Here is a 15,411-nt window from a genome sequence, read left to right as displayed (position 1 = left end):
TCACCTTTACCATGCTGATGAAATGAAGATGAGCAAGAGCTTCGTGCTCTTGAGTGAGTAAGAGCACAAAGCATTACATTGTTCAAGGATATGCTTAGCATGCTTTAAACTGTTGCCTTTAAGAAGTTCCAGTGAAGTTAGTGGAACAGTAGCAGCACATGCTTTTTGATCTAGACCTCAAAGAACACTTGAGCAATAGAGCAGAAACACCTAATTACCAAGTGTATGTTTACCCAGCTCACCTTAAGTTACAGCTAAAGTTAAGAGGCTAGAAGTCACCAAGAACTGCTACATGCTCTACTTGAAATTCTTAATAGTAGTTGACTAGAAAATCCTTTCTGGGAGCCTGCCTTCTATCTATAAACTGATGCTTTCTGCCAACATTTGTCACTAGGATTCTACTGCACTGAACTGAAGCATTGCTACAAGCACATTGTAAGTAGTAGCACCAAACAGAACTAGCATGACAGATGGCTTCATATCCGCTCTCTCCTGGATGACACACAGTGGTAACAAGCCCCACTTGTCCCTACATTCCTTAGCAACTCTAAGCACTTCAGGAATTCACAGCTAAAGCTTCTATAATCTTGTATTCGGGTGGAATTAATTGAAACATTGCTCATCCTCCACAGCATATTCTCAGAGATCACAAGTTCTACTGACTGTTGATTCAGGGAATAACTTCTGTGAGCAAACTTCTCTCTCAGATAGGATGGGTGATCCTAACTGCATGCAAGATGTCTGAGATGTGCACACCTATTTTTATACAGTTGTACACTACAAGTTGAAACTTTTCACAAGTTCCAAACATTCTACTTGCCTTTTCTTTCCCTGAATTAAAAGAAATAAAAATCAAAACTTGAGCCATTAATGAGTAACCAACCCAAGCCCACCTTAACAAAAAATAATCAAGGGTTTATTAAGTGGCTGCAGTCTCAGCTGAAGCTTGTTCTACTAAAGCATACCAACTGCTAAAGAAAATATTCTCCTGAAGAACTGCAACTTTTCTTCCTTGACCTCCCAGTGTTTGCTAGGCCATTACTTAGATTTTTTTTAAACATTATATATCAAGTGAGATGGACATACCTATTTGTAAGCATCCTCTGATCTGTGCTTATTGTAAACATAGCAGTATGCAAGTGACGAGGTAAGGCACCTTCACTGAGGGCAAGATCTTGCATTTTGGTAGCAATCTCTTTGTCTCCTTCCTTTGGAAACAGGGCAAGATGATTACTAAGGAAAGAATCTTAGTTAAGCTGCTTTTATCTCAGTCTAAACTTCCAAGGCCTTCTTGACTATCAATTATACCAATATTCAAAAACCAGAAGCTAGAGTATGATAGGTTTTAAGTGAAAGTTCTCAACAGCAACTGCTCAATGCTATAAGTAAAGCCATGGACCAGATAACTGGTAGTTACATCTATGAGGACAGTTAAATGAAGAGGGCAGGATGTCTGTCTCCCATCATACATCAGGAGGTTGTAGTAGCAGTACCATTTTCACACTGCAATTATACATTAGGATTAAACAAAGAATGGCAGCCACACATGATTGCTTGACTTTTGCTGACAGCAACCACTTAAGATTAATGGCTGCTGTTCAGTTTAGATAGCTAGGTGGGTGTCTAAAGACTGCCACTCACTCAAAATGCATTAGTTGCAATGAATAAGAAAAAGCTTTTGCAGCCCTTTTACTTGTCTAAATGATAGGACTTTTAATAAACAACAACTTTTAGCTAACGTTATCAGCTACATCAATGGAAATGTGAAGATTTGGAATACCTCTATTTCAAGTGTTCATTCACTTCCGTTCCAAGAAAGTACTAGATGGATTTCAGATGCATAAGACATTGTGATACAATGAGGCACTAACTTAAACCCTGAATTTCAACCCAGGAAGTGTCAAGAGTCAGTTAGCAAGGTCACCCTGCAGCAATCATAAGCAGTTCTTGAAAAGTATGGACTTGGCCCATACATTACATGGTATGGAAACTTAAAGCCAAAGCAAGGAGGCTGACATCACTAGTCTGCTCTGGGACACTACTGCTTGCTAATCCCAGTCCCATTCCATCTGGCAATGCATCCCAGGAAACATGGCCTTTCCTCCTTGAGATACTCTCTAACATGCAGGAGAAGTCTGGTGGCTCTGAGGTATGTGGCTGAGCTACATACAACATTTACAGCCAAATCTTGACTGCAGTATGAAGACATGCAAGGCACTACCTAATGTCCCAACTCACATGCTTTCCAAACCCCCAAGTGTAAGATAAAGCAAGTTGCTATATTAAACCACTCACAGTTAAGCAGGTGCTCTGTTCCTCACCTTCCAACTTCCCCCTCCCCACTCCCCACTTTGAGAAGCTAATATAACAAACTTCTCTTGGTAAGCAATTGCACTTCCAAAATAGACAATACATATTTTGCATGCTATCCCAGCTAACACTGATAAAATCTCACCTCTATTATTGCCTTCATCACCAAACCTGCTCCTTTCACAATTGCCATGGAAGGGTGCTAGAACAGAATGTTAACCAAAAAATTATCCAAGTGCAAAAACTGAAGATTAGATCACCTGTGTTTCAGTTTCTTTAACTAATGTACATGGCTGTTCTAACTCCAATTCAGTTTTGTGAAACCTAGCTTTAAGAAGATTTCCCACCCTGTCTCTTTGAACAAGCATCTCTCATGTAACTCCCAGATAGAATTCCTGGCACTGAACAGCAGTATATATCTGAGAAACTGGAATAATGCTCAGCAAACTGGCTGACACAAGCTGACACTAATCAAAAGCAGAAGAAAATACTATTTTTACAGTAAGAAGGCATTGACATTTTAGCTAAAAATGCTACAATCCCTACAGTTTTACTACTGAAGAGGATGTTACTCTTGTTTTCTAACTCTTTTAACTCTCATTTACTGATAAAGAAACAAAAAGGCAGAAAACTTTCCAATTCGGGGAAGATCTGTGCATCTGTTGAATCTATCCTAAAGTCCAAGTAGTATTTTACTGTGTTTCTGGAAACAGGTCTTACGCAGTCTATTCTACAATGATTTGGCATATCATTCACCATAGAATAATCACCTCAATCTGATATCTGAAGGCAAAATAATAGGCCACTAAAACATTCAAGATAGAAAAGACTGAGGCACATTAACCAGATGAAGACAAATCTGTCTTTCAGTAAAAGAAAAGTTTCATGTTCACTGAGTACATGAAACCTCTAATAATAGTTAAAAGCAAGTCTTACCTGAAACAGCTTAAATAGTGTTCTTCCATTAGATGCCACCATTTCCAACAACATGTCAAACTGCTGCCCCTCAGTAGTCTCACTATATGGAGCACATAGGGCAAATGTCAGGAAGTCCAGAAGTGAACTAATTACTAGGGCACCTGTCCCATGATCCTGAAATTAGGAAGAGAGGTATGTAACTCGGATACAGTGGTCCGAGAGTATTCATGTTGCTGAAGGTGCTCTTCCCTGTCATAGCATTAAAATAGTCTGTAAACAAAACCTCCGAGTTTAGAATACTCCATTACTCTGAGGATGGCACTACCCTGGTAAATAATTGGTTTCTACAGCATATTGGAGACTCAAACTATTTTTATCTAGTTTAATCCCACAAATCCGAGTTTACGCTATTCTTTTACTTAAAAGAAACATGCAATTTCCATATTAAACATGCAAACATTTGTTGCAGGACATTCAGATTCTGCGGTATTGACAGCTATGTCCTAACCTGTGAAGATCCAAGCTTAATTAGAACAAACTTCAGTGCCAGATAGAGCTGTATTTTCAATTGTAGGTGCAAATACATTCAAAGATACATCTAAGTATGACAACAGCATTTTCATTGCAATTAGGAAAGGCATTTAAGCTTAAATCTGTTTCCAAAATTTGACTTACCACATGGGAATTGAATTTCTCTAGTAGATTTTCTAGAAACTTCTTTGAAGAAAGAAGGGAAGCTTTGTTCAACTGCTCCTGCCTCAAGTCATAGTCATCATGCATGGGCTATAAAAAAAGAAGTATTCACTATGCAGCCACATGTCAACCCTTAGTTCCTAACAGCTGTAATCCAAAAGCCACTCTCTCTACACACAAAAAGCACATCCTCCTTCAAGTTCAACAAGAAATCACTGTATAACAAGTTATTCCATGTCTGATGGCAGTCCCTATTTCTACATCTTTTAGTACCCTGAAGTTCACATATTCCAAAGTGAAAAAAACTGAAATTTAATACTTACACACATAAGAGCACACAGCATGTCAATAGAGGCATGGGTTACTCCATCATTGTTCCTTTTGAGGGCTTTCACAACCTTCACTCCTAATCGTTCTCGAAATCTTTTGAAAGGGAAGCAAAACCACTAAGATCAGAAAAGAAACTAAAATCTTAAAATTAAGATGAAATCTAGGCAGCGGCCAAGAGGGGTCTGCTCCAATGCTCTCAGCATTTAGCAAGCCAGTACCTTGACATTTTCATAAATTTGAAATTCCTGGTAGGAAAATATTGACTTCACTGTTAACATGCCAAGCACATTCATCAAAATAAAGATGTATCCGTGTAGTTACAGCGTACTATTTACAGAGAAACCGAAGTTTATAAAGGTCTCAGACCAAGTGCTTTTGTTACTCTTCTCATCATTCTCTGTATTATAGTTGCTCTATATTTCCTAGTCAGAAATATTTCAAAGAAGTTGTTGTTTTCAGAACAATAGAGAGTTTTTCTGCTTCCTTATGTTATTTAAAACAAACTCCAAGCACTCTGTACATACTACAGAAGTACAACCTCCTAACACCATTTTATCTTGTGTTGAACTGAAGACAGCAATGACATCAGCATACTTTGAGAATGAAGAACTGCTTACTTCAAGGACAGATGAAGGTACATGTTAAAAATTTTTCCACTAGGAAAATCATTAAACGGTATTTGCCTCAAGACAGAGTACTTAGCACAGGAAGAATCAGCTTTACTTGCAAATGATTACATGGGATTCTCAGTTTGCCTGAAAGCCTGAAAACGATCTACTGAAAACAATCATGTACAGGGTCTTTGCCTGAAAGCCTGAAAACAATACTACAAAATGTGTCTGAAAACAGTACTACTGAAAACAACCATGTACAGAGTCTTACAGTTCTTTTCAGAAGGGAATTCCATTTCTCACTTTTAAACATAAGTTACTAACAGAAGTTTGAGGCCTATTTTCATCTACTACTTCCAAGCTTGAAGAGACTTCGCACTTACTTTGGAAGCTGAGTAAAGGCAAGGAAGCCTGCTTTTGAAGCCACTAGTCGTCTTACTGCTTGGAATTGGCTTTCAAGCTCTGCATTAGATGCTGCAATATCTCCCTCCTGGGAAAGTAATGCTGTTATGGCATTATTAATGAGCTTCTCCTTGTTTTCTGAGAAGAGACCCTGGTTAAAAAATAACAATCATTAATTTCTTTCTGCATTAGCAACATCTTAAAAGGATGGGTAAAAGCTCTATTCTTACATCTTGTGTAACTGCATGTAGGACTCCACTGTAGGAAATGTTAGCATTGAACCTGAACACAGCATCTGCAAAGTTACCATCTGGAAAAAGACATATCAAAAGTTAAGTGTACAGCATCTGACTCAATATCTGGATGCTTTAAAGTGCACTATAAACCCATGTAAGAAGCATTAGCTTACTTGGAGGAGCAGCCAAAAACTTCAGATGAAGGCTCTCTACTTCTTCATCCACAGGCATACTGAGTAATCCCCAACGCTGGCCTTTGTGTGTAGAGGTCATTTTCACACAGACATCTCTGTTACCAGAGGCTCTCACTCCATCCAACAAGCTAGCCAGGAGAGAATCTCTGGGTTGGGACAATAACACACAAATACAATTTATATCACATAAGTGGTGCCAAAGAAACAAATTATAAGAGAAATGGGGGAAAAAAAAAATCACATCATGAAAGGCAGCAATACCTGGAATCTCTTACTAACACTACTGCCAACAGCTACACCTCTGGAAGAAACCACTAAATTTCAGTGTTCCTTTATGCACTGTAAGGAGAGAGCTGACTTACACCCAGTATAGCCAGCTGCAGCCTTTCACTAATGGGATCAGTTCTAGATTATCTGTTAATGAGTGACACATGTTGTTAGCCAATTCATCTCTGTGCTTTCTGCAAAACCTCACTTAGCAGGATTAGACTGTATTACAACTGCAAGTGCACTCAGGGACTGTTCTGTTGGTTGTTTTAAATAGAATCAACTAAGACTGTCTCAAGCAGAGAGCTCAAAGGGTTCACAGCCTTCACATTTCCATACTGCTTAGACTGTGCTTTCTTCCCTTGTTTCAGATATACTACCTAACCAAGTACAGCATACACAGAACTATATTGCTTAGGAGAAACAGGCTGTATCTAACTGTCCAACACCCTTTCATGTTCATCAGAAAACTTCTGGGGAGATTTGCTCAAAGTTGGGATGAAGGTAGATGGGAGAGATTTAGTTCCTGTAACAAATCTTGATTTGTAAGTGGCAGACTGCTACAACGGCAAGGCTTTAAGTTTACCCCTCCAAGGGTCAGAGTTTATAGAAGCTGAGGAACTACAAGCGCTACAGTAGCAACTTCCATTTGAATCTGTAATGCACAGAAGCTCCAGTTACCTTTCTGTTGAAGAGTATTTTCGAATTTGTCCTTTGATGAATTCAATGGTGAAAAGCTGGGGGTTTTCACAGTCACACACTATTGCAAATACCTGAAAATAAGGGACAAGGGTCACATTCATGAAGTAGTGTTACTTAGCTACTCTACAAATTAAGGCTTATATATACTATCAATTCCTCTCTTTTAGAGCCTTTATTTGAAGAAGTGGTAGTGAGAAAGAATGCCCCTTACCTCGCATAAAGGTTTCAAAGTTGCAATGTTGTAGGTAGCTGGATCCCTCTCAACTAAGCAAGCTTCTGTAAGAGCTAGTACTCTTTTCACAGGTTCCTTGTAAAACAAGAGAGAGGCAAGCTAGGAAAGCGAATACTTAGTACTTAACAGGAACCAAGTATGTTCAGTCTGACAGCCTTACCAAGTGCCTAGGTGTTACTTTTTGAACAACAAACTCTGCTAAAGATGTTATAGATTCATCATTGCTGTACTTTCCAAAGCGAAGGTTCAAGTATTGCTCAAATTCTAGGGATTCTTTCCTTATCCGCAGAGAGATGCCTATGAAGTTGCCAGCATGCTCTATTGCACTCTTGATAATTTCCTCCCTCTGCTCAGAGGCAAACAGGTGCTGCAAATTTTGTCAAGAAAAAAAATTAACAGGTGAAAAATATGGCACAGCCGAAGAAAATCACAGTTCTATAAATAATCCTCCACTATATACCTAACAGTAGGGAATGTTCACAGCATCTGGACTGGCCTTTGCTAAGTGCATGGTATAGACAGGTATTTATTACACAAGAGATCCACTATTAACTTTACATTTGCCTTTAAAAAGAAAATCTATAGCAGCTCTTCCTAAAGGATACCCTGCTACACAGTAGTGTGCCACTAAAGTTATGGTCTGCATGACCTGCCTGTCCACCCTTGGCAACAGACCCTGACAGCCTGGCAGGAGTGAGGACTCAGAGAAAGCAATTGGGGTTACCACTGGTGATCTTCAAGGTTAGGGCAGCTGTAGAGGATCAATTATATATTGGTAATTTTATGCCAGAGAAAAGCATGCTGCAATACAAAAGACATGGAAACCCTCATCTAATCCTATTTTGTTAGTAGAGACTGAGGTAGCTATACCTAGGAGTTAATTTATGGTTAATAATGTAAAGATCTTTTTCAGCTGTTTGAAGTACAGTAAACAGAAACCCTGTCATGATTTTAGAACCAACATTACACTGCAGTATTTCCCAAGCAAAGCTGCCAAGTAATCAGATCACAGGTCTAAAGAGGCAATGGCATCACTGATCAATCTATTTCTAAACTGAATCAGTTAGGTAGATTAGTTACACACTGTGGTGTTATATTTTAGTTAAATGGTATGCTCTGTCTCACCCCTCGAAAATGTATGGTTTATTCCCATTTTGAATCTGCCTGTTAAGTGTGCCGGGGGCAGGGGGAACGGGGCTCTCTCTCTTAGCTAGTTCTCCTGAAGAGTACTCGGTGCTCTCTCAGCCCCTCTCTCCCCTTTCCCCTCCCTCCCCCTCAGAAACCATGCTGCCTCCTGGGGGCAGGACCACCCAATAAACCCTCATCTAATGAGCATCCTCAGAAGCCGTGTGGCATCTCCTTGCCCGCCTGCTGCTACCAGTGAGCTCACAGCTTAGGGGGCCCCCCAGGGACACCCCGGAGGGTCGCCCCAAATGCACCACAACAACACACTACTGTAAGTTTGAGAAATGACAGGAAATTCCACATCTACATTACATTCATTTTTACTACCTAGATATCTCATCCTTTCCAGTTCTTAAACATGCAATACACACACACAAACCCCCCCATACCAAAAACCGTAACCAAACCCGTATCAATACCCTCTCAAATGTTTTAACTAATTTTCTTTCCTTTTAGGATCTGTCCATAAGCCTTGAGGCTCCACAACCAAGACCCAAAGATGCACATACTTTGTATGCTCCAACTCTCTTGAAGCTTCATTATTAAATATGCAGCTATAAATATCCTAAGAACCATAGCAAGATATTTTGATTTAATACTCACCAATCTACTAAATCCTCCATAGAGGATACAGAAGCCTCCCTGATAGCCAGTAATATCAACAAAGCCTTCAATATTTCTGTAGTCATAGGAGCACAGGACCTTATTTGTTGCAGGATCAATTTGGTCAATACCTCCAGGAGTCACTTCCAGAATCACAGGTTTCCTCGTATCACTCCAGTGATGCTTATAGCAATTATACCTCTGCAGGGAGACCTACTTTTAGACATCTATGCACACTCCTTTACTACCCAACAGTAGTTCTCTACTTATCTAGTAAGTTAAAAAAATTATTTAATTTCCCTTAATGCTCTTATCTATATTAAGAACACTATGAAGCAAAGGAAAGCAGCTGTAGCAGTCAATTGACAAAGAGGTCACAGCTTAAACAATGCATGTTGAAGCAAAAACAGAATCCCAAAAGAGCCACTCCCAAAGAAAGTAAGTTCTCTTGTTGCAGAAGGTGGTCTACTCAGACTTCTGAACACTGTGGTTAGATGAGGAAATAGCATTTACGCCAAATGCTATTATACAGCTACTTAAATCAAGTCAAGGTAAGTTTGTCACTATAGTGAAAATTTTTCATTTCCTGCAGTCACATTCCATTACAAATACAAACTTACTTTAACCTGCAGAAGTCAGAGGCCTTCTCTAAACTATGGTAAGACAAAGGGGATCCCCACATTCCAGCAGTGTTACTATGCTCATGACTGAGATTTATTCTATGCAATATTTTAAATTACTTAAAGTAACTTTAAGCACCTGAAGTGCTATTTTCTGTGGCCAAAAGACAAATATATAGTCTACCTCTGTAGACTGTTTTGCTTATTACTGTATTACCACAATTCAGTAAATGTCAAACTTGTCTGTAATCTGACCTATAGAAATCCTTCTATGAAGCATCAAATGTTCAGGATGTTATGCAGAAAATATTTAATTAGGAAGTAAAACAAACATTGACTAATGAATCAATGTTTTTCTCCTCTCCAGATAAGAACTCCACATAGCACAGCCTATATTTCAACATTCATAGGCCATGTACAAGTACAAGGATCAGGCCAATCGAAGAGAGCTCAAATATTCTGCTGGTAAAGAGGTACCCATTCCTTTTGAACAAACTCCATTTTCTCTTCTCAAAGACTTCAGATCCAAATTCACAAAAGCTATTTTAGGTAGCACATATAGCACAAGCATAAAACACATGACCAAAGTAGAAGTCTGAGTCTTTAGATCATTTCCTTAAACCGCACATGATGCAGGTAAGCCAGACACTCACCCGTCCTGTGATTTTTCCTTCTGAGAAGTCTGTCCTGAATCTCTGTTTTTAAAAAAGTTAACAGTCAATGAATGCAAATATGACAACTTATATATCCAGAAAGTCTACATTTAAGCTGACTCTGTTTTATGGGACACATATTAAGCCTCCTCACCATTCTACTGCAGTTTAATATATTAAATATTTGTAGCTTTATTCACTCTTTACAAATCATGCAGTACTTGCTCCAACTGACACTAGATCAAGATCATTAACATAACAGCTCAAAAAACTTGTCTTCCTACTTTTTATGCAGGGAAAGAAAGCATAATACACTACCACAAATGGTAACCAAGTACTTACTGCTTGATTGAAGAAAACAAAAATCTTACCAGTGCCTCTGTAAGGAGTTCTGTTCTGTGCTCTGTGGAAAACTTAAGTGTCTCAGATTTTTTCCCACTCCCTTTGCGAAAAGTGAGATTAAATTCTGTTCCTTGTCCTTTTCCAACAGGAGAAATACTACAGATATCTCCATAAGGCCACTAGACAATTGAAAGTAATTAGGTTCTACTGTTAGTAATTTTAAAGCTACATCTCCCCCCTTCAAAACCCCTTAGAACCTATAATTACCCTGTAACAAAGTGACAGCATGAGCTTGAGCTTCCTATTTGATACTGTGCAAAGTAACTAAGTGTCCTGACTCCCTTCAGGGACATAGCTTAGCAGTGATCAAACTTACCCTGGTTCCTTCAGAACAGCACAGCAAAGCCAAACTACTACTTGTTGGCCAATAAAGAGAAATTGCCTAAAAAGTACAAAATCCTACTGAGTATTTGTAGAGTTAGCGAAGGCAACACAGACCTTCTCTTATGCGTGCTTTTGTACACATCTGCCACACCTTTTGGCTTTTCTAAGATCTTGTCAGACTAGATGGTTTCTTAAGCCTGAATGCCACTATTCACTCTGGATAATGAACATAAGTCAAAAATCAACTTCAAAAATGACAGTTACCTGATTTGTAACTTCCAGCGTGTTGGGGTTGTATGTGGTGATGGCATGGGTTCCAACTGAAAAGACTCGTTTGTATCTAGAATGCAAAAGAGCATTAAGTTTCTCCAGAAGTCACAGGAAAACTCGTGCTGAACTGCAAAAAAAATGATGTCAAGATGATATACAGAGGTTTTTGTTAGGAAATGGATACGGAATTTTCTTTGTTGTTACTTGCAGTTCACCGTTATAATATGTTAAGCTCTTCTGTTCTATGTATCCATAAAGGGGACCTACAAGTTAAATATTATTAAATAGATTTATTTATGCATACCTTTTCCTAAGTTAGTGGCTAAGTCAGGATCAAAGACTCATAGAACTTGCACTGAAAGGTACTATCAGACCAGAATAAATTTTAAGAAGGCTACACAGGTAGGGGAAAAAATACCCAACCATTCCTGCAATTCCTAAAGCATCTGTCTGAAGCTGTCTCAGCCAACTGTTTTAACACAAAATCCAACTTACACAACTGGTCACAATACTGTACCAAGTCAAAGTACTACTATGGCCAAGCCTGATTTTCTTCATCTTGAGGGAAACCAAAGCTACCAAACTCTAGAAAGACTCAGATCACCAAAGCTACAGTCATTGCACATTGATATCACAGATACGTTAAATGTTACAGGGCTTAAAGAATAGCAAGGTAGTTGCTTGTGTTTCAGATAGATCAGACACAAGCAGCAGTGAGCTAAAGCTACAGAATTCGGATGCATCAAGTGCAAAATCAAAGCTTTAACATGGTTTCATTTCCTAGAATAATCATTTCCTAGATAATCTTCAAAATGTACCCTGAACAAATAAAAGACTCTTTACATACTTCTGAATCTGAAAGTTGCAAAACATAACTAAGCAGAGATTGAAACAGTAGATAATTAATAACACCTTATTACTTGCCCAAACCATGTTCTAGGGTGCTTCCATCTGGAAGCCATCCGGCCCAAAAACTAAAGCCAAACCTGAGCCAGAGCCAGTACCAGCAAATATTCTCTGACTAAAGCAACATCATCTGAACATGGATGCCTTTCTTGAACTTGAACCAAATAAAAATACTTTGGCTGGTTGTCCATATTAAAACTGATTCAGTGTAGGAATTTAAGGTTCAGTTCTGGATAAACTGTGGGTTTGCTTGGAAAAGATATTAGCAACCAGATGCTTAATTAATCTGAATCTGTGCCATGCTAGACTGCATCAAGAACCAGCAGGTCACTTCTTCCATCCTTCTCTGCATTCTTGTGCTGCAGTCCTTTCTCCTCTCTCACTTAACAGTTCTGCAGCACAAGCCATCATTTCTGTAGAAAGTCAAACTTTGCATGGGCTTCAAATATATTCAGAGCAGCTCTAACATATCCCTTATAACAGAAAGGTCAAGAGCATCTATCTGACAGTCAGGCAATCAGACAAACTTAATACCCTTCCAATTTCCATTATTATTAAAATAAACCAGTGTGAGTTGAAGCCTTTACCAGCCCAGAGTTTACTTAGGAAATAAAACAAGTGCTTATTTTCTTCAAAGCTTAGGAACATCTGTATGGAACTGATCTGCCGCCTTAAGGATGTTTAACATATTTGCAAAACCTATTTGTTTTCCCACATAGTTGAAATTTCCTTATTTAAGATGCAGGTCAAGGAAGTCATGAAGCAATGAAGCAGAATGTTTGAAGCTACTCTAGCTGCTAATAATTCCACTATATTCAGCCTGTTAAAGAATGCTTCAGTTCTTAGTTCATAAGAAGAAACCAACTGTTCCCTCTCCTCTTGTTGCACAATTTAGGTAGGTTTTCTGCCTTTTATACAATTTATAAATAAGGTTTAAGTTCTTTAGAACAGCACGTCACAAGTAATAAAGCTCTTTATTACTTGCTCAAGGTTTTGTTTCCTTACTTAGCCTACTATGAGCTGCACAGAGCTTTGTGGCAGAGTAAGGATTTGCAACCATTACACATAACAAAAGACTAGCTTGCAAACACAGCCTCTTCCTTTTCTCCCGTTATGCTCAAGCCTACATTTCAAGATCCAAGAAGCATTTATTATCCAGCATTCTTACTATGTGATAGGACAAGGAACACAAGACAGAACAGCAGTTTTGCTGAGTTGCTATTTCCCTTGTTTCCTCTCCCCAGGTAAATTCAGAAGAACCAAGTCTTGTTTCATGAACAGAGGAGATTCAGAAGTCAACTCTTACATGTGGCCTACTCTTGTTCATAACTTCACCTATAAATATTTAAGAAAGGTATTCATACCTCCAGGACTTGAAGAGTTTACTATTAATTATCTCTCGAACTACTCTGCAGTACTGTCTAATCCCAGGCTGTTTTGAGAAGAGTTGAAGCAAATGTCCTCTTCCCCATAAAAAGGCTATGGCCTACTCCACAGTTATTTCAAAGCACTGGAGAGATCTTTTTAATCACAATGAACCTGGCAGACAAATTTCATACCACCACACCCAACTAAAAAACCAATCGTCATTAACTTTACAGATCTACAGAACACCGAAGCAGCATCATTTGCACTACTGGAAAATACTTTATGGACACACAGAGCATTAGTCACATTCAAAGTGACTAATTCTACAAGTAGTCAAAATGATTCAGGCTCATTTAGCACCACACATTAAGTTACTGGGTTTTTTTAATGTTACACAGAGATTATACTGAGAATGTATAACTATGAACTGAGTGGAGTAAAGAATTCAAATAGAAAATTACTAAAAAACAAATAAGCTGCTGCTGCAACAAACAAGAGGCAACTACTTACTAAATACTTCTTTCCCCCTCACTATAAAAGAATTAAGCACCCAACTGAATTTTTAAACTAAATCTGTTCTGGACTTCAGACTTAGCCTGAAGGTCTATAAGAATTCTATAAGTGTACCAGAACATTACCATCAAGGTTCAAAATCATAACTTCAAGAGCTTGCCTCAGGCTCTTTAATGAGAGGAGTTGGGCAAAAGAAGAAATCTGAGGTTTATGTATTTAAATTTCACCAACTGGCTCAAATTACATGCACACTAAACTTGCACATATGCTGCAGAAAATTCTGAGGAAGAGACCAGACATTTTTGGTTGGGGAGCAGAAAGATTAGGAGGGACAAACTGCTCTAATATTCTTCTGCAATATAGTATCTTATTGTTACTAAGGGAAGTAGTTTATTCACCCATGCCCACACAATTCCAAATGCATGGATCATAACTCACAAAAAATTCAATTTACACAAGTACCAGATACTATTCTACTGAGAAAAACTAAATATTACACAATTTCTGTCAAGTCAATCGAAACTCTGACTTGGTAGAGGAAAGATTTTGCACTCAGAGAGCTGCTCAGTCTAGTCTGGACTCAGAAGTACCCAGAGTTTTAATCTTTGCTGACAAAAAAGCAGGGAGCTCTTTGATTAGACACTGAAGCAACCTCATGGTTCTTCAAAGCACAACTGTGAAAGATCTGTGACTGTTGCTCCTTGCAAGCCCATTCTCCTTTCCTTCTCAGTATTCCCAGTCTTTGATAGGATGAATGTGTCAGACAAAAAAATCAACCAGTTTCAATTTACTGGTCAAATAACAGACTTGGACAATATCTCTTCATAAAACCATTAGAATCAAGCAGTTCTCATGTTCCCAAGGTGCAGATAACCCACTCTTTGTTATGTTGATGTCTGCATCGAAAGGAAAAACCCCATTTTACAGAGATACTATGTATGTGAAAAGGAACAGTGGGTAAGAATGCCAAATAAAGTTCAGACAGTGTAACAGATACCAGTTATGATAACTTAGTGGATAATTTTATTAGACATCCCCAAATTTTTGCAGACAGAAGCATTCACCAAAAATTCATTTTTAGATCCAAGACCCCCATTAAGATCAGGTTCATTTCTATTAGCAGAATTCTTCAAATTATCTCAGTTAGTAGTTTAACAGATAATCTGTTACACAACTTCTTAAGTGTATATGTGGATTAGTGATCCTCATCAATTAAAGTACATAAAACACTACTCCTCCATGAACCTGTTCTGAGAAGAAACATTTCCATCTTAAATTTAGTGTTTTGTATAGTAAGTTGAAAAGACTCAGAAGCTGATGAGGTCAGGTGGTCCATTTGAGAGCTACACTGCAGTGTGGGAACATAAGCAGAGGAAAGCTAAACCACGATGTTTAAAATCTAAACTTATTCTAGTGAAGATACATTCAGTTCAGACACTGAGCAACAGGAGCCTTTAGTTCAATTTTCATTCATCAGTTGGATTAAGTTAAAACTATGCAGTTAAATCCAATAACAGAGAGAAAAAAATGTCACACAAAACTTTAAAAACACAAAGCCAAAATGAACAAATTTCAAACTACTTACTTTCCCCTCCATGAATGTTTTGTTGTGTAGAAACAAGCAAGATCTCTGTTTTCTCTAATTATATTCATTCTGTGCCAAGACCTGAAA

At 38.4% G+C, this 15,411-nt stretch overlaps 1 protein-coding gene across 4 annotated transcripts in view; it reads right to left on the bottom strand.

The window, feature by feature from the left end:
* The window catches only part of DNAJC13 (DnaJ heat shock protein family (Hsp40) member C13), a 58,284-nt gene that overhangs the window by 34,915 nt on the left and 7,958 nt on the right, over positions 1 to 15,411 (bottom strand). For all 4 annotated transcript variants that reach the window (XR_008439983.1, XR_008439986.1, XM_053994451.1 and 1 more), the window contains exons 2-17: positions 15,325 to 15,405; positions 10,947 to 11,022; positions 10,328 to 10,477; positions 9,957 to 9,998; positions 8,684 to 8,884; positions 7,056 to 7,262; positions 6,875 to 6,970; positions 6,643 to 6,734; positions 5,674 to 5,840; positions 5,495 to 5,574; positions 5,246 to 5,415; positions 4,245 to 4,344; positions 3,904 to 4,011; positions 3,247 to 3,402; positions 2,456 to 2,512; positions 1,087 to 1,208 (exon numbers count right to left, since the gene is read on the bottom strand). Coding sequence is in view for 2 of the 4 variants with exons in the window: in XM_053994451.1 (XP_053850426.1) it covers positions 1,087 to 1,208; positions 2,456 to 2,512; positions 3,247 to 3,402; positions 3,904 to 4,011; positions 4,245 to 4,344; positions 5,246 to 5,415; positions 5,495 to 5,574; positions 5,674 to 5,840; positions 6,643 to 6,734; positions 6,875 to 6,970; positions 7,056 to 7,262; positions 8,684 to 8,884; positions 9,957 to 9,998; positions 10,328 to 10,477; positions 10,947 to 11,022; positions 15,325 to 15,392 (1,892 nt within the window). In the remaining 2 variants the exon portion in view is untranslated. The remainder of the gene's footprint in view (positions 1 to 1,086; positions 1,209 to 2,455; positions 2,513 to 3,246; positions 3,403 to 3,903; positions 4,012 to 4,244; positions 4,345 to 5,245; positions 5,416 to 5,494; positions 5,575 to 5,673; positions 5,841 to 6,642; positions 6,735 to 6,874; positions 6,971 to 7,055; positions 7,263 to 8,683; positions 8,885 to 9,956; positions 9,999 to 10,327; positions 10,478 to 10,946; positions 11,023 to 15,324; positions 15,406 to 15,411) is intronic.

Source organism: Vidua macroura, chromosome 1, assembly GCF_024509145.1.
Source record: "Vidua macroura isolate BioBank_ID:100142 chromosome 1, ASM2450914v1, whole genome shotgun sequence".
Lineage (NCBI taxonomy): Eukaryota > Metazoa > Chordata > Aves > Passeriformes > Viduidae > Vidua > Vidua macroura.
This window is presented reverse-complemented; position numbering and strand designations above follow the sequence as displayed.